At 46.7% G+C, this 26,416-nt stretch overlaps 1 protein-coding gene across 1 annotated transcript; it reads left to right on the forward strand.

Moving 5' to 3' along the window:
* The first annotated feature begins 777 nt into the window (after nucleotides 1–777).
* LOC142051112 (protein ELYS-like) lies at nucleotides 778–26,179 on the forward strand. The gene is made up of 24 exons (XM_075080298.1): nucleotides 778–1,260; nucleotides 2,467–2,720; nucleotides 5,491–5,671; nucleotides 6,459–6,666; nucleotides 7,939–8,055; nucleotides 9,019–9,103; nucleotides 11,094–11,244; nucleotides 13,685–13,817; nucleotides 13,905–14,086; nucleotides 14,560–14,651; nucleotides 17,279–17,369; nucleotides 17,457–17,546; nucleotides 17,709–17,853; nucleotides 18,354–18,358; nucleotides 18,625–18,720; nucleotides 19,488–19,581; nucleotides 21,056–21,179; nucleotides 21,309–21,365; nucleotides 22,579–22,725; nucleotides 23,916–24,103; nucleotides 24,275–24,419; nucleotides 24,514–24,627; nucleotides 25,639–25,786; nucleotides 25,872–26,179. Exons 1-24 carry the CDS (start codon nucleotides 1,140–1,142, stop codon nucleotides 26,006–26,008), a joined length of 3,105 nt encoding a protein of 1,034 aa, XP_074936399.1. The 5' UTR covers nucleotides 778–1,139; the 3' UTR covers nucleotides 26,009–26,179.
* The last annotated feature ends 237 nt before the right edge of the window (nucleotides 26,180–26,416 follow it).

Raw genomic sequence — 26,416 nt, forward strand, 5'->3', positions numbered from 1 at the left:
GTGACCTGAGCAGTGTCAGGCAATGGTGTCCCTTCTCTGACCACCAAGTAACTAACGCTTCCCTGAGATCACTTTAGCTTCCACATCTGGCTGAGTGAAAGAATAACGCCCGTCAGCCTCAGCCTCCCTCCGTGCGAGAGTGAGCCTCTACGTGCACGAGGGAGTCCAGAGTTGACTGAGAGTGCCTTGGGTGCTGCCCTTTCTAAAAGCGAAGGGGTTTCTTGCAGCTCTCCTTGCAAAGTGAGTGTGTGGTTTCACACGTGCATGAGCTAGCAGGACGGCTTACGGCCACAGAATGGAGATGGGCAAATCCCCTCTCCTTCTCCCCGGTGCAGTGTCCTGCCTCCTTCCTTGTGCCAGCTTTTATGCTTGCTGGCTCTCTCTGCAACCCCGTTTCACTCTCTAAGCTGGTGGAAATCTCTCTGCTCTTGTGGGTGCGTTCCCTGTCTGCTTGGGGAGTTAATGTGGCTCCTAAGGAGCTCTAAAACGTGTGCAGGTCAGGGCAAGGGAAGGCACAGGGATACAGGAGCAGAAGGAAGGAGCAGATGGAGAGAGGGGGGCAGCAGCAAGGCCTCTCTTTTGGTGGCACTGAAGTGAACCTGGTTTGTGACATCACGTCTTCAGCTGCGACTGACCGTATCTTTAGCTTTTCCTTCAGTAAGCCCGTAACATTGTTGGCCTTTGAATCTGACTTTCATGTACTACATGTCAGTCAACGGTGACATCCCAGAACACTGACTTGGCTGGATGTGATTCTGCTCAAACATGTAATTTCTCAACTTCTTCTTTCTTATTTATTTTCTGGAGCTTTTTAATGCAAAACTCGGTCTCTGACTCGTGCCGCGTTGCTTGACTTGACTCCAGTGTCTTGGGCTTTTTCCCCGTGTTGTTTATCCTGTCAATACCCCTGCGTCCCTTTTTGTTGGTGATCTCGTAGGCATCAGAAAAGCAAAGGATTCTCCTTTTGCTCTGCTGTGAGATCCAAACCTGTCCTGAGTGCCCTTTTGTTAAGGAAAAGAGCCGCAGGAGGTGGACGGGAGATTATTCACGGCAAAGGGATGAAAGTTCTGTCAATCTCAAAAATGTCGATGGCTGTCAGGAGCCTCTTTTTGCATTTTTTTCTCTATTCACAGTGAAGAATGCGAGACCTCGCGGCTCAGGTAACGAGCAGCCTGCTGCAGTTTCCCGAGGTGACCATTCAGGCTCTTGGGGAAGATGAGCTCACCCGAGGTTCTGTGCTGCGTGGGCGGTTTTCCAGAGGTGAGCCTTTTCCTTGAAATTGGGTCTTGCTGTGAAGTTGTTACTGCCTGGAGGTGACCTGAGGCACGGGGTCACAGTATCAGCTGTGTCAGGTTGGTGCTGCTCAGGTGCGTCAGGTTTTGAGAGAACAGAAAGGATGAACTATGACAAAATGATGAAAAATGTTAACATTAAAACATTAGTAGAGTTAAACTTCGAAAGGACAACAGCCTGCGCCAGTCTTGAGCTATTAAAATAACACGGGCAAGTCAGTGAGCCCTCCTCAACTTCTAATTGAAGGAAAGGCAGTTTTCAAAAAAGTCCTGGTGTGGTTTTGGGCTGTATTTATTTGTACCATCATAACATCCCGTGCAGAACTAGTTCTTCCACAGTGTTAGAGAGGCAACCCCCCCTGCTTTTTCTTTCCTAGCCTGACTAAAAACAGAAGGAAGAGGAAAGCCCTGTTAGGCGCTGCAGCCAGGTTTGCAGAGTATTTAATGGGACGCAGAGGAGTGTCCCGGGAGAGCTGCTGAGAGCGGCTGAGCAGATGAGGTAGCTGACTTTGTCGGTGATCTGAAGGTAGCGCTGGGGGCCTGCCTGGGTGTCCGGGCGCCTGTGAAGACCATGTAGGATCTCTCTGTGTGACTGTAAGTGCAGTAGTTGAGTTAATACTCCCTTTGTGTTGGAAGTAGTTCAGTGAAACTAAATGTGCTAACCTCTCTGTGATCAGCGTGTGTAAAAGTTGAAATTGGCTCCCGCAGTGCCCATTTTAAGGTAATTCCTTGTTGAAGTCCAAATCCCTGCCCAAAGTAGGCGTGTGTCGAGCAAAGTTAGTAAACTAGAAAAGAATTGGCTGAGATTTTGCCATATTTGAAGTATATGCTTTAGGAGTTGTATTCTCCTATGTATTTAGATGATTTCTAGCAAAACCAAGCTGAATATGGTATAAAGACTAGAGACCAATCTATTGTAATCTTTATCCCAAACAACCAGAATTCTTCAGTGCAGGAATGACAAGTCCAAATGCAAAATAATAAGGTGGTTCATTTTACGATGCATTGGTTGAGGATTCAGTGGGTGATTTTCAATAATCGACCGGAATTGGGTAAGCCTCTCTTGCTCTGTGAGGTACTTCTGTTGAAGCAAAGGGGCAGTGATTGTGATTTTCCTGTTGTTTTCAACCCTCTCTTGGGAGTTTGCTTTAGCCAGCCTTTTCTCTTCTTCCAGGGAGAGATGGGCTGGCCTGGCTGGCGTGTGGCCCTCAGCTGGAGGTCGTGAGCGCTGTGACGGGAGAGCGGCTCTCTGCACACCGTTTCAGTGGAGCCCGTGAGCAGCCTCCCACCATCCGCGTGGTGAAGGAGGTTTCCTGGCAGACGGGAACGGGGCTGCTGGTTGGCTTGAGAGAAGCAGAGGGAAGTGTTCTCTGCCTGTACGACCTTGGAACATCAAGCGTGGTTACAGCAGTAGTTCTGCCAGGAAGGGTAGGTCCTTTTTAATGGGGGAAACGTTGTCAGGTGCTGCATAACGCTGTTTCAGGAGCAGCTTTGGAGCGTCTCTTTGCTAGGACGTCCATTTTCTCTATTGTGTCATCATACTGTCACTGCAGAGTGTCCAGTCGAGAGCACCTTGATGTGAAATGGTGGGGTTAACGGTACCGTTATCCTTTGAGTTTGCTGAGAGAGTCAAACAAGTTTTCTGGTTTTACAGTAGAGCACGTAGTTACCTAATTCTCCACTTTGACAAAAAAGCCTTGAAAACTACCTTTTTTTTTAGCCAGAGTGACAAAGACCTCGTCCTCACCCTGCCTTTCAAGTGTTGGTAACATACATGTCCTGAATGGTTCATTATGTCAGAAATACTGTCTTTAAAATATCTCAGACTTCCATGGCTGTGCTGTAGCTGACTTCGGCACATTCCCAGGAGTCTGGGACTAGCAAGCAGGTGACTTTAGAGCAAAGCACATTTTTCTGTTGACTTAGGATGGGAAAAAACAGGCTTCACTGCGTTACCTGGCAGGTGGTTACAGACCGACTTTCAGCCTGAAGCCCTTGAACCTCTGCTTATTGCATATGGTGCTTGTGCCGGTGGGATACTCTGGTGTAATGTTGCTAATTTTCCCTGCCTTCTCTAACCCATAAACTCAAATGACGTCCTTTCCCCTCGGCTCCTTATCTGAATGTAGACAAGAGTCACCTTAAGGTAATGGAACATCAAGGTTCACTCTATCTTTACCACCTTAGAATCTGCGACAGATAAATACTTCCGTATTACTCAGCTTTCCAGAGCGTGATTGGGTTTGACTTGCTAGAATCCAGGCAGGGTTTGTTTGTCTGTAGCGCTACAGTGTGATTGCTGGCAGCGAGCGTTTGTGTGGTGGTGATTTCTAACGAGCTGAGCTGGGTTGGTGCTCCGCTGTGTGGGTTTGCCGATCGTCCTGATAAATCTCAGCGTTTGAGATGGAAAGGCAAGCTGTGTGCTGACATAGACGTGCAGCCATTCAGACTTGTAAAAGCAAACCCGAATTGAAAATATTAATGGTATTAAATTGGTTTATAAGGGTTGCATGTTTCAGAACTCTGGAATGGTATTTTCCCCACTCTTCCTGGTTTGTGTGAGGCAGAAGGGCAGCTTTCAGAGTGAGGGAGCTGAGACAGGATTTCTGCGTTCGTTCCCAGAATGAGCTGGCAGCAGTGTAGGAGAGTGTGCAAAGCCAGTGCCTGGTGCCGTGGGAAAATAGGCAGTTCCAGGAGCTTCTACAGGGAAAACTGAAGCGTTAAAACTGGGAACCTGTATGCAAAGGTGGAAAAGGTGGATTTGGGGCCAGTTGTACAACAACAAAACGAGACCTTAAAAGAAAAAAAGTTAACAGCAACACGGGAACTTTGGCTGATTCTGCAGCACGATATGTGCAGTGTTTCTGCTTTCCTCCTGAGAGTCATCAAGGCTTGGAGCAGCAAGAATTCGAATAATCAACGCACTTTTGGTGGTGCTTTGAGTAGCTGAGAAGATTGGAGATTTCATCTGATTTCCAGGAAGTGTGAAACAATATAAAGTTGTGTCAATTACTGCGGGCACTTCTAGGAGTAGAATTCTTGTGGCCCAAAGGAAAGGTAAATTCTGTAGCAGATTGCCAGGCAGCGCAGTCACAGCAAGTGCTTGATACGGGAGAGGAGAGAACTTTGGGGCTTGGAGGTTTGGTCAATTTTTCCCCACCTCTGGGGAGAAAAACCAATATATATAAAAAAAGGAATCCTTGTGGTGCTCACTGCTCTGTTCCATTGTCGTGTAACAGGTTGGTGTTGATGTAAAGCTCCCTGGTGTCACTGTGTGACATTATGCAAGGAGGCTGAAGGGCAGCCCGTGTTCTTTTGTTGTGGAGCCTGAGTGCAGGAGCCCTCACGTGCTGGTGTCTCTGCTGGAGCAGCCAGGGCTGTCCTGGGAGGGGCTGCAGGTGCTGAAAGGTCTGTCTTCATCAGGGCCTTGTACTAAAGCTGCTGGCAGGCGGCTCCGCGTGTTACAGAGCAGCGTGCGCTTCTCCTCAGCGGGAGCTGGCTTTTGGCGAACCAGCTGCTGGGCTTTTTGCCGCTGTTTCGGCACTGAAAACTTTTCTGCTTTCCCTGGTTGCTCTTTTGATTCTAAATGAGGACTGGTGTAACTTTCCCTAAGCTGGTATCTCCCTTCCACTATCTGTAACAATACTCCATTGCCGTGGCAGCGGTGTGTCTCCCCTGCAACTTGGCCGCTGCCGCGTCTGACTGAGAGCCGAGATTTGCCCTAATACCTGTTTGGCAAAGAAGGCGTGGGCTGTATCCCAGTGCTGACGGGCTGGGGGCCGTGGGAGAGCGAGAGTGAGTTTGGTCTTTCTTACTCCAGTCCCTTAAATACGGTCAAGTTTCTTGCATTTAACGGATTTTCTGTGTTGTCTTCGAGTTAATGGTTTCTAAGTAGAAAATGGAACTTGGTAAGCTGTGATAATAGATTGCACCATTGCAGTTGGAGTGAGCTCAGCGAAATCCCTGCAGGAAACCCAGTAAACGGAAGGCAGTAACGGATTTTTGTACCGGACATTTTTGGGGGTTGGTTTGTTTGTTTGTTTTGTCTGGATATAATTGGGATCAATGCTGTGTTTTTAAGTCTTACAACCCTGTATTTACTTTCTTGCTTCTGATGGGCTGGTTCTGGCTTCACTTTTGAGTGATTTCTATTTAGCTTGTCAAAGAGCTTAAATACTAACTTGTAGTTTTCCTGTAGGTAACTGCTGTAGAGCCCATAACTAACCCCGGAGGAGCCAGCGTGAGGCCTTGGCACCTGCACCAGGCTCTGCAAGGGTTTTGTGGCGTGGCAGCGGTGGCGACAGATGTTGGTCATCTGCTTGTGGTGGACCTTGGTTTGGATGATCTCTCTTGCAGTCAGAGGGAGAATGAACCATCGGGTGAGCTTGCGGTTTCTAAACTTGAACGGAAAAGTAAGAAAACTTGTGTCTTTTAAATCACCAACACGCATCCCACTTTGAAGCTACTGCTGTGCAGACGTGTATGGCTGCTGATTACAGGTGGCGGTTTGACATCGTCTAGTCCTGAATGGATTAAAAATGGGAGTGGCTTCATACTCCTCCTAAGGTTACAAATACCCCCTCCCACCAGGGTCCCTCTGTCACGGTGACTCTCGCCAGTGAGGGGTAGGAATTTGACCATCCGAGTCGGTGCAGCTGCCTGACAGGAAGGTGTGTCGGACGTGCCCTATTTCCTGGGAATGTTCTTCTGCTTCTGTTCATTGACTTGGGGCAAAGTTTAGGCTTGTTTTTTAAAGTAAATATGCCTTACCAAAATCCCTGCATTTGACCAAACGGAACCTGTACTTGGTGTACTCGGATTGCATACGCTGTTTTTGCTCTTACAAGAGTGGCCTCGGGAGCTGGTGTCACTTCAAGTAGCTTCACCATGAGGCCCAAACTCCTGATGTGCAGAGCCCAGGAAGAATTTGTCTATGGAGGTTTCGCTTTCACCTGGTTTTGAAATAGGGGCGAGGATACCTGTCCAGTCAGAGAGTTCCTATGTGCTCTGAATGCGTACAAAATGGGAAGAGCAGACAAAGTATTGCATCAATGGGTATTTTGCCGGGGATGGTAGAATTAGATCATACATGTTGTCACGTCAGTGTTTCAAATGCAACCTGAATGGCATAACGCATTCCTTTATTGTGTGGTTTTGTGCGTGCAGGTCTAACAGTTGTCACTAGAGCTGCTGCTGGCGTTTCACAAGGAAGAGCAACCGTGACTAGAGCAGGGAGACATCTCTGCCTTCAGTTACAGTGTTCTTCAGGAACAGCAATATCGACCCTGTGCTACATCAGCAGAAGCAACCAGCTCGCCGTGGGTTTTTCCGATGGCTCCCTGTCACTGTGGAATATGAAAACTCTGCAACGGGAGTAAGTCGGCCTTTGCACTTGGTCACGCCTGGAGGTGCAGGGCTCTTAAGGCTCTGCTTGAGGAGGAAGTCTGTTAATTTAAAGAGCCCTTTTTCAGGGAGGGAAATGTGGAGTGTAATCTTGGAGTGTTTAGGAATCCCCTTCTGAAGTAACCATTGAGCCATACCTGGATTCAGTGGGCCGCCTTCTCCCCAGCGGGCTGGGATTGTTCTCCTTATTGTGCCTGTGGGCTGAGGAACTGCGGAAAGCTCCCTTCTCTGGGTTCTGTCAAGCAGTTAGGGCGTGAGAGAGCTGCTTTCCATAAGGCAGTTTGTTCCACCAGCAGTATTCAGTGACAGCAGGAGTTGTGTGTGCTTCAATGAAAGAGATTGTAGACATTATTTCTCAGAACCAGCTCCTGCAATGAGGGCACCCATTGAAAGGCTGAAGTATGTTAATGATGGGATTGTGGTGATAATATTCTTTAAAGCGTCCAGGTTGAAAGGAGTGAGACATGAAAGCTCAAGAGCTGATCTGTGGCTGAAAAGACATTCTCTCCCACATTTCAGCCTCGACCAAAAGAGGGGACTGACCCATTCCAAGGCAGCGATGCATGGGAATGAAAGTCTGCTTGGAACACTTGGAGGTGGAATAAGGGTCGTGTCAAGGGATAAGCAACAGAGAAATTAGGGAGATGATTTCAGCTCTGCCAAAGAGCAATCCCCCCTGGAATATCTGACCCAATTCAGATCGGGATTCACTTAAGCAAATCTGCAGTGACTCACCGGGAACTATTGGCGGCATGAATAGAGAGTGGAGGGATAGTGAGGTGGCAAGAATAGATTGTGAAGGTGCAAAGAAGGTTCAGAAGTCTGGAGGAGAAACGCTTTAGATAGTCCAAGTAAAGAAACAAGACACTACTGGTGTTTGGCACTGTTTTCAGCTTGTGCAGAAGAGAGGCTGCATTTTCAGTTCAATATTGAAGCAGGCGACAAGAGTAGGAAGAATCTTTTGCCTGGCAGCTGAAGGAATCTTTCATGTTCCTGCTCCGCAGGCAGAGGAGGAGATAAAGCCAGGTTATTGCCCGTGAGGGACAGTAATTTCCTCACCTCGTGGCTGTTGCATCAAAAGCAGTCGCTCCCGTGACTCCCTTGTTTGAGACGGGAGTGTGACCTTCTGTGCCTTGAGGAGAAGCACGTCAGGGGCTCTTTGCTCAGAAGATGCTTCTCCCCTTCTACAAACAGGCAGGGCCACCAGGCTCACCTGCTTTCTTTGGTTTTTTTAACCCTGCAGGCACCACTGTCAGCTTGAAGGAGGAAGGATTCCTGTCTGCGCCGTTACTTTTCAAGAGCCTGAGCATGATCCTCGCAACTGTTGCTACTTGTGGGCTGTTCAGTCGACGCAAGAAAGGTGAATAAAAGCTTACTATCGGCCACTGATTTTTCTTTTTTTTTTTTGAGTATTTGTTCACCTAGAGTTGACCCACGTGTATTTGTTTTGTTGAATTAGCCGTGCAGGAGATTCTCTCCGGTATGGAAGGAGCTGACGGTGCGATTTGTACAGGATGTAACAGGGATGAAGAGGGACCTACTAGTTCCTCCCTGCTGAAAGGCAGCAAAGCGACAGTGGCTCTATTTCTGTGCTGGCATTCTTAAATGGCTTCCTTTGTTTCCTGATGACTGCTTCATGGTTTGCTTGATATTCACACCGTGGTGTTAAGATACCATGGAGCGCAGTGGAGGCTGCAGCTCCAGAGCACTAAAGGTGCGGATCCACCAGCCTGCTGCCCCTAAAGGAGGAGGTGACAGCATGGCCGGTTCCCTGGTGCCAGCCTGAGCCTTGGTGAGCCAGCTCAGCTCGGCTGGCAGGGAAGGTGTTCAGCAGCCAAGTCGGTGGTTTCCTGCTGGGCTAATGACTGAAACGAGGGTGTGGAAGGTGCCGTGTGTGCAGGGGAGGGACTGGAGCTTTGGTGGGAAGGGAAGGGGAGAAAGATCTGCCCCCTTCAGCATCAGCAAGCTATTTACTCAGCTCGGCTGCTCATGGAGTGGCAATCTTTATCAGTTTGACTGTAAAGCAGTTTTGATTGCGAGCTCTTCAATGCAAAGAACTGTTCCCAACCATTTTTATTCCATAGAACATCTTGAAGCTTCCAGATTGTATGGGTAGCCTTTGCCCCAGAAGCTGTTAGTGTCCAAATTTCCTCCTTTGTGGTTTGGTGGCTAAATGTGACCAATTCTCAGGTTTTGGGAAGGGCTGTTTTTCTTTTGAGCCAGACAATGCTATTAAGGAAACCTCAGCCTAGATCTAAGGAAAGGGTAACGAGGACTATAAAGCAGCTTTGTAACCAAATGTCATCATTTATACCTTTTCCAGTGAAGGCGATGCCGTGAGTTTACATCTGTTGCAGTTAGCGTTCGCAGACAGGAGGCGCTTGGCTTCAGGACAAGTCATGTATGAGGTAAGACGTGCACGTCCGTGAAAGGCTGGAAAGAGTCCTTTTCCCTAAGGGAGCATCAGTGAAGTTGGCAGGGGGAATATTGACCATGACAATTCAGAGATGACTTAAAAAGAAAGAATCTTTTGCTGAGTCTTCCTGGGCACGGCCTTTGTCCATACTTTTTGAAAAGAAGTCGTACAATTTCATACCGCCATGTCGTGTGTTCCAGCCAGGGCCGTCTGCAAAGAGCCCGTATAAGTTCAGTTCCTGAAGAGGCAGCAGCTTTTACAAATAAAATGATTCTTCATTTAAACACCAAGTGAATGGCATGTAGGAAGAGAAGACAGGGCTTTGAGTAGCTCTGTTTAACCAAACTGCAGAGTTGAATAAGGTTCTGTCTGTCTCCCTTCCTTAAAACACGGGCGTACAGCTTTATTCTGTTCCGGTCTTCAGGTTTAAATTCTTGCTTTCCCTTTGAGCTCTGTCAGCAGGACTTCACATGACGCTCACCTGCAGGGTCTCTTCGGTGCTGGTCCTGAAACTTAGTAGCTCTAAAGAGAACTCTTTCTACTTTTTGGCTGCGTTACCTATGAACTCTGCTCTTGAAGCCAGCAAAATACGCAAATACAGTAAAGAGTGGTCTGATTTGGTCAAAAAAGTATATGTAAATTTTTAGAAGTGGCTCCAAAGAGGTTGTGTTTAAAATAGAGGTGAAGTAGCCTTACCTCTCTGTTATCTAACAGATAGAAGACGCGTTTTTAGAACGTATAATTTTATTCAGTGTTATGCCTGAAACCCTTGCAAAATCTTTTTGATGGGAAAGTAATCTTAATTCAGAGCATGTCTTTCCTGTTGAGGTGCGGTAGGAGAGGATCTGTGCTCTACAGCCTTGATATTTATTAGCAGTATTTCCTAGAATGGTTAAGAGAAAGCTTGCCTGTTCTCAGAGTAGGTGAGTTAAATGTAACATATCAGGTCATACGAGAATGGATTGTCTCGTGCCAGCTCATGCCAGTTCCTTCTAGAGCTCTGAAACTTTAGGAAACTTGGGTAGAATGAGGTACAATCAATTTTTTTATTTTCTGGTAGGTTTTTGGAGATTTTTAGCTGCTTAGCTTTTGGTTTTGTTTGGTTGGTTTTTAATTGTAGAGCTGCTCTTTGTCCACAATCCACACGCCCATGTGTTGTAGGGTAGATCATTTGACCAAGTGCTGTATTTGGAAAGACAGTATTTCAGTCAATGCTTGCTTAGCAAATGGTGGTCTCAGAGGTTCCACACAATCCTGCTGGAGTTTCTGTAGGTCTCAAAGTAGTTTGCTGACTCTGTAGGGATTTGTGATCCTAAACGCCTTGCCCACGTGCATGCCATGTCCGCTGTGTTGTTTTGCTGTTGGCTGCACTTGGTGAAGGAAGGGAGGCATATTTCACCCATCAGTCCCTGAGGAGGTGAGAGGAGGAGCTGGCAGGAGCTGACGTGGTTTGAGAGAAGAGTGTGACTCAGTAAGAAGTTCTCATGGCTACTCCCGGGGGATGGGCTTTCACTCTAGCGGTGTGTGCCTATAGATAATGCCTCGCAAGAGAGCTTTGGCTGCTGGAAGGCCGTGACTCCTCTAACTTCATCAGTTCTGTGATCAAGTCATGGAACAAAGCGCTTTGCATGCCTATGTATGGCATTATTTCAGATGTCCCTTTCTAGCTAAGTACGTAGGTTTGTGAAGAAACCGGGATGGTGCAGGGAATTCTGCAAAACACATTTAGAACCAATAATGTGAGGGAAATGCTCAGTTTTGAAAATGTGCAAAGCTTTTACAGCCAAACTTACCCGTTACGGTTTGACACTTAGTTCTCTTGCTTGTCAGCTGTAGTTTCTCTTTGCCGTCAGATTAAGTGCCTGGGAGAGATACAGTACAATATGCAGGTTCTAGTAGACATAGACATTCTTTCCTACTGAGGTGTAATGTCTGCTTTTCTCTCAGAATGACCTTTCTCTCGCCTGTGATTTTTTCCGCAGCGTTTGGCATCCTGTGTTGAAAAGTACAGGTTGGATCTGGCGGGCGGAGCCTTTCCCTTGAGAGGGCAGGGCAGCAAGACCAAACTACTCAGCTGTCAGGCTGTAGAAATCTTTCCCAACTGCATTGACAGAGAAGACAGCGTTGATGAAGGTTTGTTCCTGATGCCCGTGTTTGGTGATTCTAAACGAAATGGTTTTGGCATCCAAGCAATGAATGCTGTTCCGTACCCACAGCCTGAAAGTCTTAAGTCTCTGTATAAACTAACTTCTTGGGCTTATTTCAAAGGAAAAACTGGGTGCTGAAATTCTGTGGGACTTGTTAAAATAAACCCTATTTTTCCCTTCAATGCTTGCTGACATGCTGTAGCGATGTATGGTGGGGTCACCTCTATAACGCTTGTCAGTCATTTTATTGCTCCTGCTCTCGTCTTTGAACAGTAAGATCATCCCCTCCATTGCTTAGGAATGTTCCCTCAACTTTCTTTTTTCCCCTCTTCCAACCTATGCCTGCACCTGCATCCAGCTGGCGGCCGGTCAGGAGTGCTGTTCCCCAGGGCTCGGTCCTGGGGCCAGATCTGTTTGATGCCTTCCCCAACCACCTGGATGAGCCGGCAGTGTGCCCGCGTGGCCAGGAAGGCCACCAGCATCCTGGCTTGTATGAGAGATAGTGTGGCCAGCAGGAGTAGGGCAGTGATCGTCCCCCTCTACTCGGCAGTGGTGAGGCTGCACCTCGAATCCTGTGTTCAGTTTTGGGCCCCTCACTACGAGAAAGACACTGAGGTGCTGAGTGTGTCCAAAGAAGGGCAGCGAAGCTGGTGAAGGGTCTAGAGCACAAGGTTTAGTTGGGATCTTAGGAAAAATTTCTTCACAGAAAGGGTTGCGAAGCAGTGGAACAGGCTGCCCAGGGAAGTGGTGGCGTCACCATCCCTGGAGGGAGTTAAAAGACGTGCAGACGTGGCGCTTTGGGACAGGGTTTAGTGGTGGACTTGGCAGTATGAGGTTTACAGTTGGGCTCGATGATCTTAAGGGCCTTTTCCTACCTAAATGATTCTACGAGTCTATGATCTGCCTGTGCACTTTGCCCTCTCTGTGTCTAATAGGTTCCTACACCTACAAGCTCTTAAAGCAATAGCTTCTGGCTTCCCTCGTCCAGACCGACAGTTAAAACTCCTCTGGTGTCTTTCATTACCTTGCAATAATGAGATGTGCATCTCTGGGTTTGCACATCCAGTGATGCTCTGAGCACATCTCTGAGCCGGCTGCAGTGATAACTTTCACAGCCTTTTGTTTGGGTGTGTGAATGCCCTTCCCTCTCTTCTTACTGGCCTTAACTTATGTCTGCTTGTTACAAAGACGACACTGGCATGACTTTCTAGGCTATTTGTGTTTATTAGCTTTGACTTAGTCCTGAAGAGGCAGCTTCCACCTCTTTTGGGGTGCCATCCTCTAACAACAGCGTGTCAAAATCTAATGAAAACTCCTTTGGATTTTCTCCACTTGTGTCACGATTCTGAGGAGAGGGCCTTCTAAAACTTTGTCAAAAACAACCAACACACGCACCCACCAAAAAACCCAAACCAAAACCAACAAAAAAGGCCCTTTCGGTCCCCTTTTCATGAAGTCTGAGGCATGGAAAAATGCTTGTCATTTTTCTGATGGCTCCTCATTAGCTTTTATCCAGAAACTATTCAAGTTGTAGGCCCACATGAGCTTCTGTTGGATGTGGGTTGAGGTTAGAAATGCAGCTGGCTTCTGATTTATGAAACTAATTGACATCTTCAAAGGCAGTTTCAGCGGCTCACACAAGTGAAAGGGCACAGAAGCTCACGATGACACACAGTAAAGCGTGGGAGGCTCCCTGAGCAGCCCTGATGAACTCAGCAGAGAAGAGAGACCCATTTTGCCAAATGACCTGTCTCCTGGTTCCCTGCTCTGTCAGGGTAAAGGATGCACCCCCCACTTTGCTCACATCTGGAGAATGCCTTCTCCCCAGAGGCGACAGACCATGCCACTTCTTGAGAGAACCCGAGTGTAACATGGTCAATGTTTGATGTTAAACTCTTTGTTCCAATCTCCTGTTTGTTGGGGTTGGATTTTGGTGTTTGTTTTGTGTGATAATTGTGTTCTTTCATTCTGACTGTGCTGGAAAGGAGCTATTCGTAACACTCGTAATCGAGTCGAATCTGGAAATTAATCATGCCAGCTGAGTGATCAAGTGTATATGACAAGAATTTGTATGCTTTCTAAAAGCAGCAATGTATGTTTTCCTAGGGTGGTGGGTTGGTTTTTGGTTTTTGGTTTTTTCTAACCATCTTGATGCACTCTTACTGTATGGGAAACTTGATTACCTGACAATTTTGTATTGGATTTGTCTTAGGACGGATACAGGTTGAACTCGCAAAGGGGGGCAGCATGACTGAAACCTATCACAGAGGTGATGCTATGGTGTACATTGTTAAAATTCTTCTTAGTCAAGTGTTGCGTTTCATGAGTGACGTAACAGAATGAATCCAAAATAGAAAGTGATGTTTTGAAAATGTCAGATAGATTGTATTTTCTCCCACTAAGAAACAATGTCTTGCCTTTTCCAGTCATATCTCCTGGCACCAGTGTCTCAGTCTTCAGCTGGCAAGTGAATACACGCGGCCAGGGAAAACCATCTACTTATTTGGGTGTATTTGACTTTGACTGCTGGTATCAGGCTCAAATGCCAGGCTCACTAAGGTAGGTTTTTATGAAGCTGTTTTCAGTATCCCTCCCCATAATTCATTGGAAAGTTGGCGTTTAGCTTCTGCGCTTGTTTTCTTTCAGGCCAGAAGAATCCCTTCAGGACTGCCCCTATTTTGCACTGTGGTCACTGGACGCTGTAACAAGCACGAATGCTCCAAACCTCCTTCTGGATGTTGTGGTGCAGGAGCGCAGCCTAAGCTGGAGAGTTCCTCCTTCTTATCCACAACCTGAGCTGTGTTTTCATCCAAGCACCTATAATTTTGGTAGGTATTACACGGCTTTGAATAGTGATAAGCTTAAACGAGCTCAAATGCCATTTATTGGTTCTCCTGTTCACTGTTTGTCACGCAAAAACCCAACCAAACCGAAACACCCCAACCCCCCACCCACCCAACTGTGATGACGTTGTACTGACCAAGTGTGTGCTGTTGTGACACCTGCCTGACAGGCGGCTGGGTCTGGCAGTTGGGTGCTTCTGTAACGCAGCCCGTGAGGTGGTGCTGGTGATCAAATGAAATGACTCTGGGCTGAAGCTCAAAGCGCAGCACCTCGATAGCCCCGGAGGTAAAATCTCTACACTCAGCCATTATTTTTCTAAAAAAGGCTGTAAGTGATGTCATGAGGAGAACGGGTACTCAGTTGTACCTTTCCAGAGGTTGCTGTGACAAAAATGTAAACTGGTGCCACCATCATGGTGAGAGTATGGAATGTTGTCCAACGTTCGTTGTCTCTGCAGATGGCACGTGCCTGCTGAGCTCTGGAGTTGTTCATGTGACGTGCAGCGGCTTCCAGAAGGAGGTGAGCTTTTACTGTGTCTTTATTGAGAATGTCAAGAGATGGACCTTTCCTAAGCTTTCCATGGCGCTGCTTTCGGTGTCAGGGACCATTTAATGCTCCTCCTGCCCATCCACACGTGTAACTGCAATTGTACCCTACCAGTTTTATCAAATGTAATGTTTGAGGTCCCCTCTTGGGAGTGTAAACCCACCGTTGTCTCCCGTTGAAGCACGATCAGGGCCTGAATGTCTAGAAAGGAAGAGAGTGCTGCTCTAGGAGCAGGAAGAGAAAGTTGGGGAAAGCTGTTCCTTCTCTCTCATCAATGAGTGCAACTGCCTGCGTGGTCCTGAGTTCGGGTTTTGATCCCTGATTACCTTGGAAAAGAGGACAGAACGGAGAAAAGGAAGCATCGTTCCCTCAGAACAACCTTCTCCCCCGTCAGTCTCTCAAAGCATTAGGTTCCGTGCAGGACCTGACGACGGGGGTGTCTCACTCGGATGCGAGTAGCTGCGAACATCTGCTTGCGGGACTATACCTGATCATTTGCTTCCAAGGCAGTGAGCTGCAGCAAACAATTGCTGTTGGCAGCTCTACCCGATGACTTCCCTGTATTTTCCCTTCATCGGTCGGCTTTGCTGCAGCCTCTCAAAGCAGATCTTCACCCCTGTAGCCTTTGCCTTGTGCTACAGGTGCCCAGTTGACTCCTCTGGGACTGCCCTCTTGTTGCTGCAACACCTCAGTCACCTTTAGCTCGTGACACCCACCACCTTCTCTCTGCTTTATCCCACCGCAGTGACTTCACCCCCCTCCTTCAGAGGTTTCCCATTTGCAGGGCACCAACCTTTCTCTCTCCTCTGAAGGATTTCCCTGAGAGATGCAGCCTTTGTGATGAAGAACCCATCTTCACCCAGGCAGGCTCCAAGCGAAATGCTGAGCGAGCGAGTCATCAGGCAGAGGAGCACTTAGTAGGAAGGGGAGAGCAGGCTTTCCCTGCCCTCATCTTCCTCTCTACTGGATTCCTCACCAGATCTGTGGGGGTGCGCTGGGGCAAAGAGCACTTGTGCACAGTGTGGTAGCTAACATGAACGTCTTGGCAGGTTGGCCTGGCCCATAGGCTGTCTCTTTTGCAAGCCTGATGTAGGCTCTTCCATTCAGATTGGGTGATCTGATGTCAGCTCCACGTTGGAAATAATTGGGAAATGCAGAAATTTGTCATACCCTTTGCTGAATTGAGACTAGATCATTCAGAGGCTTGTTAGGCATTTGAGCAGGAATTGCTTGTGAATGTGAGTAAGACAAATCTCAGAATTAGGGGCAAGAAGCTTGGTTTGGGGTTTTGTTTGCCACCGTAAGTTGTACTCGGTGTGTTTCCTTGTCTGAGACTGGTTTTCAGAAAAAGATGGAAATCTGATGTGTGTATTCGAATGTGTAGAAATGGCTTTGAATGTGATGATTTTATTTAGAAGGGAAAGATACTTCTGAATGTGCTTAAAAAGCCAAAGAAACAAGCAAACAAAAAGCAAAAGCCCTAAAAAGGAAAATTTGCTGAGGGCTCAGTCTTGGGCCCCTCGGGACAAGAAGGACATAGCGTTGCCGGCGCGTGTCCAAAGAAGGGCACCAAAGCTGGGGAAGGGTCTGGAGAACAGGTCTCATGAGGAGAGGTTGAGGGACCTGGGGTTGTTTGGCCTGGAGGAGAGGAGGCTGAGGGGAGACCTTATCGCTCCCTGCAACTGCCTGACAGGAGGCTGTTGTGAGGTGGGGCTTGGTCTCTTCTCCCAGGTCACTAGCGATAGAACGAGAGGAAACGGCTTCAAGCTGCATCAGGGGAGGTTTAGGTTGGATATTAGGGAAAATGCCTTCACTGCAAGGGTGGTCAGGCATTGGAAGAGGCTGCCCAGAGAGGTGGGGGACTCACCATCCCTGGAGGTATTGAAAAGACATGTAGACGTGGCACTTGAGGGCACGATTTAGGAGACATGGTAGTGTTGGGTTGACAGTTGCACTCAATGATCCTAGAGGGCTTTTCCAACCTTAAGGATTCTATGATTCTATGTTTCTATGATCATTTCACCTGGAAGAAGTATCAGAACACCAGCTGCACTCAGCTACTCCTTAACAGTGCACGTCTGTGCCTGCCTGTGCTTTGCCCTTCTGAAGGATTGCCACGGCATTAGAACACAGTGTTTGAAGCGCCTAAAACTGAAACCTATTAGAACATCAATGTTTCACTTCTTTTCTGTCGTTTTGGGAAATGACAACTTAATGTTTGGGGTGTCGTAACTCCTTCATGTCTTCATAGCCTGGAAAGCTGCTTGATCTTGGCTTCACTGCTTCCATGCAAACGTTGCAGAGTTCTGTTTGTTCTGTCCCCTTCGCGCATTCCTGATGGCAAACTTCTCTGCACCCCATGTGCCATGGGTATAAGCAGGGCACGTTGCTGGGAATAGTTAATTGGAACGCAGTAAATTGAGAGGATAATGCAGAGGCATGCAAATAAAGATTAGAATTAGCCTTTGGGAAGTTGTCATGTCATGGGGAAAATTCCATGTGCTCCTCAAAGCAACAAGCAGCCCAGCCTGTGATGCCTGAGTGTAGAGTTAGAAACAAGCACTTACTGTTGGTGGTTTGGATGTTGAAAGCAGGTAGGATTCTCCTTTGATTTTGCCTGTTACTTTTAGGAGGAGCAGTTAGAGGCGGTCTTGTCAGCTGCTGCCCAGACAGGTTCTGTAGGGCTTCTGACTGGCTGCATTAAGCTTTGGACATCTAAAGGTAAGACTTGTTATGTGGTTTTTATGTTGCATGGTTTCTTCGTTTGGAATTCTTGATTCATTTCTTTTTTGTTCTCTCTTTTTAAAGAGCAGCCAAGTTCTGCTGCTAATTTAGAGTTGGCCCTTGACTGGACGTGGAGCCGAGTGATCTATACAAAAGGCGCATTTGAGCAAATCTGTGAGTACTAGTACAGCCATGCTGCAAACCTAGAATCAGTCTTTCCATTTGAGCTTATTCAGTGATCTGCTGGTAGATGGTCTTGCCCGCAGATCTGGAAGTGCACTTTGAAACTCTGAAATGGCTCTGTAGGCTAACGATTTCATACTTGTTCTTGAAAAGGTGTTGCGCTGTTTGACGGCTCCTGCAGCTCCACTGACCCGGAGAGGTTACAGGCTCTGCAGCACCGCCAGTTGCTTTTGAGCAACCTTAGCACAGTCTTAAACTGTTTTCTAACAGAGGCACAAGAGCTCGCTGGAAAAGGTTTGTCACAGTATTTCTAACTCTCTGGTGTGTCTTATGAAGATTTGGAACGATGCTGGGGCTGTAATTGTGGAAAGAGGAGCTGTTGTTGGTTTTGCTGATTGGCAGAAAGTCAAATGTAGCGGGGAGAAGGGGCTTAAATGGGAGGGGTTGGGGCTGCCACTTAACGCGCGTTGAGTTCAGGGCACGAGTTTGTTGGGGAGCTCGTGCGAGTGGGTGGGGAGGCTGCGTTCAGCAAGGAGCTGTGCAAGCACCCAGCTTGAAATTATAGCAACGGGATGTGGCACTGTGACAAATACTCCCTTTGATTGTCAGCTAGCAGTGCGTAATTGCATGCAAATATTGGGCTGGAAATTACTAAAATCAGAGAGGAAGCCTAAATGAGTAACATGTGAAGTGAGTTGCATGAGTTTCTGTAGCTGTTTCTATTAGAACTTGTTCCTGGCATATTGAGGAGAAAAGAGAAAATCCCTTTGCTAGAGTAAACCTCTCTGCTACGTGAAGAACAGGTGCCTTATCCATGAGTGGATTTAGTAGTTCCGACTTCACTTTTTTTTATTAAACCTTTAATGAATCTTCTTCTTTGTAGGGGTTGCTTGTGATTGTGGGCTTTTTCTTCAGTTAAGGAAGTGATACGGAGTGAAAAATGCACAGGCAAAGATTCCTACCGTGTTATTTTTCTACTTTCTCTTTAGTGCAATGAGGGGACTTTTATAAAAAAACAAAAGAAATTGCACACCAACAGTCCTCTTAAGCTTCTTTTCATGTTTTGCAGACTTGACAAATAAGCTGGCGGTGACCAGCCTCGCAGCTTTGTATGCACGAGTGGTCCTCTGGTTCTGTGGGTCCCGTCTCCTGCCAGAGGGCTCAGGTAAGCCTAAACTGTCACGCATCTGTAGCAGTCGGTGCTTCCTATGAACACGTGCTTCCCCATGGTTTTGTCAAGGCTTCATCAATACCAAGTCATGCCGGTTCAGTGACAGCAGATGCTGAAGTTCTGCTGCTGAAATTGAGATTTCACTGTTTTTTCAACTCCGTCGTGTAGAATGATGGAAGCAGTTTCTTTCCGGGGTGTTTCTCAGAAACAGCACTAAGCCTCTGAGTGAAGGAGTTGCTCGTGCCCACAGCTTGAAATCCTTGGGATTGTAAATAAGTAACTCCTAAAGCACCAACACGGGAATGCTTGATTTTACAGTAAAAGCCTGACGTGCGTGTTTTGAACTTTTTACGGATTGTTTGAGGAAAAAAATACACCTTGGAAATAGTTCATCATTTGGATGGGTTATAAACCCTATTGTCAGCCTTAACTGTCTTACGCATGTTCACATGACATGTTTAAAAACCCATTCCCTTTGAGAACTGGGGTTTTTTTTTAGAGTGAACTTCAGCTGACACTACATGTTCTGGATGCTACATCACCTGTAAGCTTGAAATGGCACTTAGGACAAGGAGGAATTGACTCCTGTGTCGTAGGTCTCTTTTAGCAAAGGCAGAAGGAGGATGGGCTTCTTTCAAAGTCGGAGGCTGGCCTGTGCTTTTGATGCTCAGCTTGTGTGTTCTTCTGTCTTTTTAGTCAAAAACTGTAGGTTGAAAATGTGATATGACTTCTTTAACTTACTTCTTATTTATTGCCTGTAGGTGATGAGATGCGTTTCTCTAGACCTTTCTACAATTATCCTCTGATTCGGAGCTACTACGCTGGTCATCGACAGAAACTGGAGTGTTTATCAAGGTAGGACGTGCAGGAAAGCTCTAGAGCAGTTCCGCTGCAAATTCAGAAGCGGCAGCAAGTGGCTTTTCCATCAGCAGCTGTATTTGCTATGCTTCATGCGTTTGCTGGCAACACTCTTGACTGGAGTGATGCGTGTGTCCTGCTGAACAGAGAGGTTCCTTTCCTGTGTTGAAATGTTGATATATACCTCTGCTTAGTGCCCTTTGTTGGTGTCATCATTGTTTTGACGTGCACGTAATTCACTGGCAATTCTGTGTCATTTGTTACCACTGGAAAAGGTCGTGTGGTGAGGACAGGATCAGTCACGGCCAGGTCAGCAAGGCACGGCCTTTGCAGAGCAATTGTTCTGGACACAGAAGAAAGCATGTTTTAGGAAAAAAAAACCAAAAAACAAAGGAAAAATAATCTCTCTCAATGACCAGTGATAGATGGCGATAAGGGGATTGGCCCAAATCTCCTACTCCCAAGCACTGCGGTGTCATTGAAGGAGATGGGCAGAGTCACATGCAGCTGGCACAGCCAGCGCGCTCCTGGCTACTGGATAAAAGTGCCTTCCTCACGGGAACTCCCTTTCCTGGGCTGGCTCACGAGCATAATGGTGATGTGCCTTGGGTTAGGTGAGAACAGATTTTTCTTTGGCAACTGTTCTGTAACCTAAAGAAAGTCCTCAAGTAGCCGTGGCCGTGGCACCGTGAGCAAGGTGCAGCAGGAGGAGCCCAGGTGGAAGCTGCTCTATGTCAGGCGTTGGCTTTCAAGCTCCTCTTCCTGCGCGTCCTTCTCAGGTAACTCTCGTACAGGCTCACGGGCTCCTTAGAAGCACCACCTCCAGCGTGCTGCTTCTGCTCGTCCTCCTCGGGAAATGAAAGGCTGGCGTCGCAGCCCGCAGGAGCCTGCGATGGGCTTCTGAGCAATGCCGTGTTTAACAGGCCAGCCCTCCATCACTGTGATGGCATGTGCAGAGGCACAAACGTGCTGCTTCAGGTGATACCAGAATTCAGCTGTGGGCTCAGCTTTCTGACCGTGACTGTTTTTCAGTAACAAAAGCGAGGTGCTGAGACCAAAGCCTGACATTTCCGTGCTGTGGTCTCACCGCTGTGTGTGGGAACGCTCCCACTGGAGGCGTGGGGTTTGGGTTAGCTTTGCTCACACTGCCCTTGTATTACAAGTAATGCGGCACAAAAGAAAACCTGAAAACTAAAAGGTCGCTGCAACTTTCCCCTTAATAAGGGAGCTTTTTGGATTCCTATTTGGAGCTCCTTTAATAATTCACTAGGATCTAATGAGCACCTTTCACCTGACTCCGAAATTTCTTTCCAGTCTATTTCAAGTCACGATCATGCCTTTGTCTGTTTGTTCCTTTCTTGGAGTCGTGGGAGCTTTAGCTGGGTTTGTTTTGGCTGGAGGAAATCTGTGACACTGAGAGGCCAGAATTAGTGTTTTCCTCTGTGCAAATCCTCGCTAGGTTTTGTTCCAGAAGAAAATGGGACTCTGACTGCCTGATGGTCGATGGCATGGTTTCCCAGTTAGGAGACCGAGTTGAGAAGTTGTGGCAGAGAGATGAAGGAGGAACGGGGAAATACCCACCTCCTAGTTTACGGGTGAGTGTTGTGTTCGCTGAAGGCAACAACAACAGCCACAACAAACCCCAGCCCCAGCCCAGCCCTCCCCCAAAGCCAATGATTTCTCAAAGAGAGGAGTTTTAAAAAGCTTCTACCTTTTCATTCCAGGCACTGCTGGAGCTCTATTTGCTAGAAGGTGTTGAAGAAAGCCACAAACATGCAATCGTATCCCTTGGAGTTATTTCTGTTACACCTCCAGTATACGCGCATCAGGGGTCTGAAATGTCTGTCACCTACGTGTTCGATGCATTTTCTAATTTGTGCTTCAAACACACTGCGGATGAACACGTGTAGTTAAGAATTAAGTCGCAGACAGAAGCATTGTTTGATTTCTTTGTACTGTGGATTTTTTAGGAATTTTTAAAATGTTTTGTTGCAAAGTCTTTTCTGATGTGAGAAAACAGGTCTACTAAGCAATGTTAAAGGTAGAAAGCTCCCCTAGATTTTCTCAAAATGTAAACTGTTTTTCATTTTTGAAGCACCCATAGCTGTAGCAAACAGCTGCTTCCTCAAGCGATGCACTAGAATGTGCTGCTTCAGAGCAAAAGGATTTCTGACAGCGGTTTACCAGGACCTGATTTTGCTGAAATCATCCATTTTCCAGCACAGCTAAGAGGGCTTGCTTTTGTGCTGTTACAAGTGCAGGCACACAGAATAATAGAGAGAGAGAAGGGAAAAGCCATTGGGCAGAAACTGAATTTTTAAGCTGCCGAAATACACTGTGTTGCTTTGGTTGTTTGTTGCCTGAGCCGAGAGGGGAGCCTAGAGAGCAGGGGCTTTAAAGCTGTTGCACCCCGGAGCTCTCTGATGAGAATAGACCCCCCAAACCAGCTGTCAGAAAGAGAAAGTGACACTGCCGATGAGTGATCCACATACTGGTTTAAATCCAGTTTTAATCATTCAGAGCTAAGCTGTGCTGTAAGGACACCCTAATTTCACTTGTTTTATATACGCTGGAAAGGAGGGAAGAAACCAACTGTAGAATTTGTTTGCTTTAATAATCAAGCATTGGCCGTTCTCGTGTTTTGAATGTCTAGCTGGTGGCTCCAGTGACTAAAGAGGGAGCCTGAGTTTCCAACGAAACTGTTTAAATATCGAAAGGCAACCTTTCTGAATGCCTTAGAGAAATCAGAGAGTCTGTCTTTCTGGTTATTTATTCAGAATGCAATTTTGTTGTTAGGGCCTGACTATCTTCAGGTTGCAACAGCATAAAACGGCAAGACTAATACAAGAGTATTTTCTGCGTCCTACCACTATGATATACTTATTTCCTTTTATTATTTATTCCTATTATATTAATCATAGGAATAATATTATTTCATGTGATAAATTGTTGGTCTTGCAAATTTATCAGCCTTAATTAGATACTTGATATCAGACAATTTACTTGCTGCTGGACATCATACATTCCTTTCCGAACAAAACAGAAACTTCCGTCGACTCCTTCGCAGCTGCCTTTGCCATCCCTTCGGGCCTTGTTAAGCTTATCCAAGGATTTTGGCTTCTAGACCACAAGGACTATGAAGTAAGCATGTGACAGTTTAGTTAGGCATACGTTGTAGTGCAAGGCTATGATCTAGCAAATGACTTTAAAACCCTGGTGCTTAGCTAATAACAGGTGATAAAACATGGGAAGCTTCTTTTGTAATCCTGCTTCAGCAGCACCTTCAGCAATACGTGATGATCTGCAGTTTGGTTTTAATTACGATGAGAGGAAATGGATTAAGACAATGAAGAAGTCAGCGTTAATAATGCTTGAGATGTGAATTGCCAAAGCCGTCTGTTCAGGTTGTTCTCAGCAGAGCAGTCGAGCGCTTTCTCAAAAGCAGTGGTTTGGGTACTTTAAATAGTCAAATGACCATCCTGGCAGCAAGATTTGAGACAGAAGACCGCAAAAGTGACTCTTCAATCTAATTCATGTTCCTTCTGATGCTGAAGGTTGCTCTTTGCCTGTCACAATTTTAATACAACCTGTCTGGGAGAATAACTTGTATTTATAAGAAGTGATGTTTGCCTATGGGGATTTGGTTACCCTAGCCGAGTGTGAATCACTCCTTTTAAAAGACTCTGGTTTTTTTCTGTATGGCTAACTGATTTTTTTTTCCTGCAAATAGTAAAGAATGTATATTTACCTGTCCGGTATCAGGGACATTCACCCTTACTGAAGAAACTTTTGAACAGTTTTGTTGTGTGCTTGTGTGTCCAGTCTGATCCCCTCTATACAAACAGGCTGTGGCCAGGCTGGAAGGGGCCCAGAGAGGGGCCACCAGGATGATCAGAGGACTGGGAAGCTGCCATACGAGGATGGGCTGGGAGAGCTGGGTTTGTTCAGCCTTGAGAAAAGGAGGCTCAGAGGGGATCTCATCCCCATGTACCAGGACTTAGGGGGTAGCTACAAAGAAGGTGGAGACTCCCTTTTTACACGGAGTCCCATAGAGAGGACAAGGGGGATGGACACAGGTTGCTCTTGGGGAGATTCCGACTGGCCACCAGAGGGAAATTTTTCACACTGAGGACAGTCACCGTTGGAATAATCTCCCCAGGGACGTGGTTGACTTGGCCACGTTGGACACCGTCAAGAGTTGTCTGGACAGGGTGCTGGGCCATCTTGTCTAGACTGGGCTCTTCCCAGATAGGTTGGACTAGATGATTGCTGAGGTCCCTTCCAACCTGGGATTCTGTGATCTTAGTAAACCTGATCTCCACCTTCTGCAGAATTCCCTGGCCCTGCTCTTTCACCCAGCTACAACCAAACCTGTGTCGTGGCAACACGTGAGAATTCTTCGGTCCCTCATGTGCCAAGGAGAGCATGGGCGAGCCCTCAGATACATGCAGGTGATGAAGCCACCATTCGCAAGCAGTTGTGAAGAGCGACTTTTCCTCACTGTGCTGTTGTCCAATAGGTAAAGAAATATCTGCCACCATTTTGGCATTGAAATACTGTGAAAGGTGGAGAACAAACACTAGAAATCACAATCCCCTAAATTTCCTTTAAACTTTGAGCACAATAACTGTGGGGCATCTTTTTAGTTATACTATTAATACACCTTTACATCTCAAAAAATTAACTACAGGTGCATGGCGGAGGCTTGGGCTCTGCTGCAGGAAGACGCCGCTCAGTTAAAGGAGGAAGAGCTATTAAAAGACATGTATGACATCTGTCGGGAGATGGGACTAGTGGGAGACTTCCTGAGGCTGCCTTTCACAGACTCTGAACAAGTAAGTGTGGGCAAGAGGAAAATCTGAATCCCTTCTTTGCCAAGAGAAGAGGCAGGGTCATCATATATGTTTTAAAATGTGTTATTTCTCATAGAAGTGTTTGGAGAAATTTTTACGGATTCATGAAATTCTTTTAGCCCGGCATCTGCAGCGTGCCAACTGTATGGCAGCAGCACGGCTGAACCAGGCGATGAACGTTCATCTCATGGTAAGCGTAAAAGTCCTGCCAAGTGTGCCAGTTTCTCTCAGGGGTTACTGACCGGTTTAACAGCGCTCAGTAAGAATCCTGCTTTCTTTATCACACCCTTCTTTGAAATACTTGCAATAAGCCTCTGCACCTTACGTTACAGCTGAACCTAAAAGTTGAACAGAATGTGTCACTACTCCAGAGCTACCCCGTGCAGTTGGAAATTCTGTGTTCCAGGCTGTTGTTGACTCCACTTCGAACAGTTTGTTTGTGTCTAAGGATTAAATAAGTATCTCCTGTCAGCCACTCTTACCATTCAGTTATTCAGGGACGTACGTTATGTAGGGTTCAGATGATTGGAAGTTGTTTGGGTCACTGTGGAATGAAGAGTGTGGTTTATGTCATCTCCTGTATCTCACACGCAGCTCTGGGTGCCAACCCACAGGCAACATTTGCATCATGGGTTGATGTTTTTATTATTTCCTCAAGTTATAGCGTGAGGTCTGCAATTCCACAGCTTTCATTTTACCACTTTTTGGACAGAAATTCTTACCTAACTTCTGTATCTCAAAGTAGCCATATCAAATTCTGTGTTATGGGAACTTCTGTTGCGGTTCTGTGATCCATGTGCTGCTTTCCGGAACCATAGTTCTCCAGGGAAGCAAACTTATGGGGTGGTTCTGGAAGGTTGAGGTCCTGCATTTGAAAGCTTCCATCCAGGGGGAAGGGGTGTGTAGGCAGCTTTCTCTTCCTCATTTTAATCCTCACTTCCTCTTGTCCAACGTAACCCGCCGCTGCCCTGGAGATTCAGTCACCTGGGGCAGTGGCGTTTCAGGAAAAACAAGGGAAAGGCTGCTGTTTTGTCAGCCACGTGAAACTTGTGGGTGCTGACAAGTGTGTCAGAATGAGGTTCTGCAGGGTGCCGGCATGGTTTTACCTTAAAGTTGTAGGTTCTGCTATTATTCTAGTCTTCCTTCCACTTGGCTAAATATACAGGGTGAAACTTCTTGCTTTACGCTTTTTGTTCACCAGAATGATCGTGCTCCTCGCTGGAGACAGAGAGCAGTTGCCAGAAATTCTCTCTCGGCCCAGCACGGCAAGACCCTTCCTAGAGGTCAGAGGCAGCTGGCTGTAGAGAGAGCCAAGCCTTACCATCTGCCTTCGTCCGGACCAAGAGAAGGTGATTTTTAGGGGGGGAATATAACGCACAACTAACCCTCGCTTTGATTGCACAAGGCTGATCGTTTTTCCCTCGTGCTTTACAGCTGCAAGACCAAAGCCATCCTCGACAGTAACAAAACCAGCTAATGCAGGAAATGTGCATCCAAGGGCACCTTTCAGCAGTCGTGTGTTGGCCAAAGTTAGAGAGTTATGGGTAGGAAATGAGCAGAAACCCAGTTGAGAGAGAGTTTTTCTGTTATGATAATGTTTGCTATGCAAAATACATATATTTATATTATGGTAAATATGTTTAGAGAATTTAAGAGAGCTGAAACTAAAACAATGATTAGCATCAAGCTATTGGTGTACACATCTTGCTAGACTTGATTGTGTGATCAAATAGTGATCTCTTCCCACTTGCTGACACCTTTCTGCTTTGTTTCTGCCTCTTTTACTTAAAAATAGGCAGAACGGTAAAGAGCAGGAAAGAGGCCAGTAGCTGTCAGATGATTTTCCTACAGGTGGTGTGGCCAAATCAACCTCAGTTCTGGTATATTTGGACTTGAGGGCAATGAAGGTCAGTTACTGCCCTTCTCTACTGTCCTTTTGCCATGAGAAAAGACCAAGACCTTGGGCAGATCGTACTATA

This window comes from Phalacrocorax aristotelis, unplaced genomic scaffold, assembly GCF_949628215.1.
Source record: "Phalacrocorax aristotelis unplaced genomic scaffold, bGulAri2.1 scaffold_81, whole genome shotgun sequence".
Lineage (NCBI taxonomy): Eukaryota > Metazoa > Chordata > Aves > Suliformes > Phalacrocoracidae > Phalacrocorax > Phalacrocorax aristotelis.

Bases quoted from the DNA above. Each gene is read 5' to 3' on its own strand.
- LOC142051112 (XM_075080298.1), top strand. From the start codon at position 1,140: ATGCGAGACCTCGCGGCTCAGGTAACGAGCAGCCTGCTGCAGTTTCCC. The intron at 6,667-7,938 runs GTAAGTCGGCCT...TTAACCCTGCAG, and splicing joins ATGAAAACTCTGCAACGGGA to GCACCACTGTCAGCTTGAAG. The intron at 14,652-17,278 runs GTCAAGAGATGG...TGTTACTTTTAG, and splicing joins ACTGTGTCTTTATTGAGAAT to GAGGAGCAGTTAGAGGCGGT.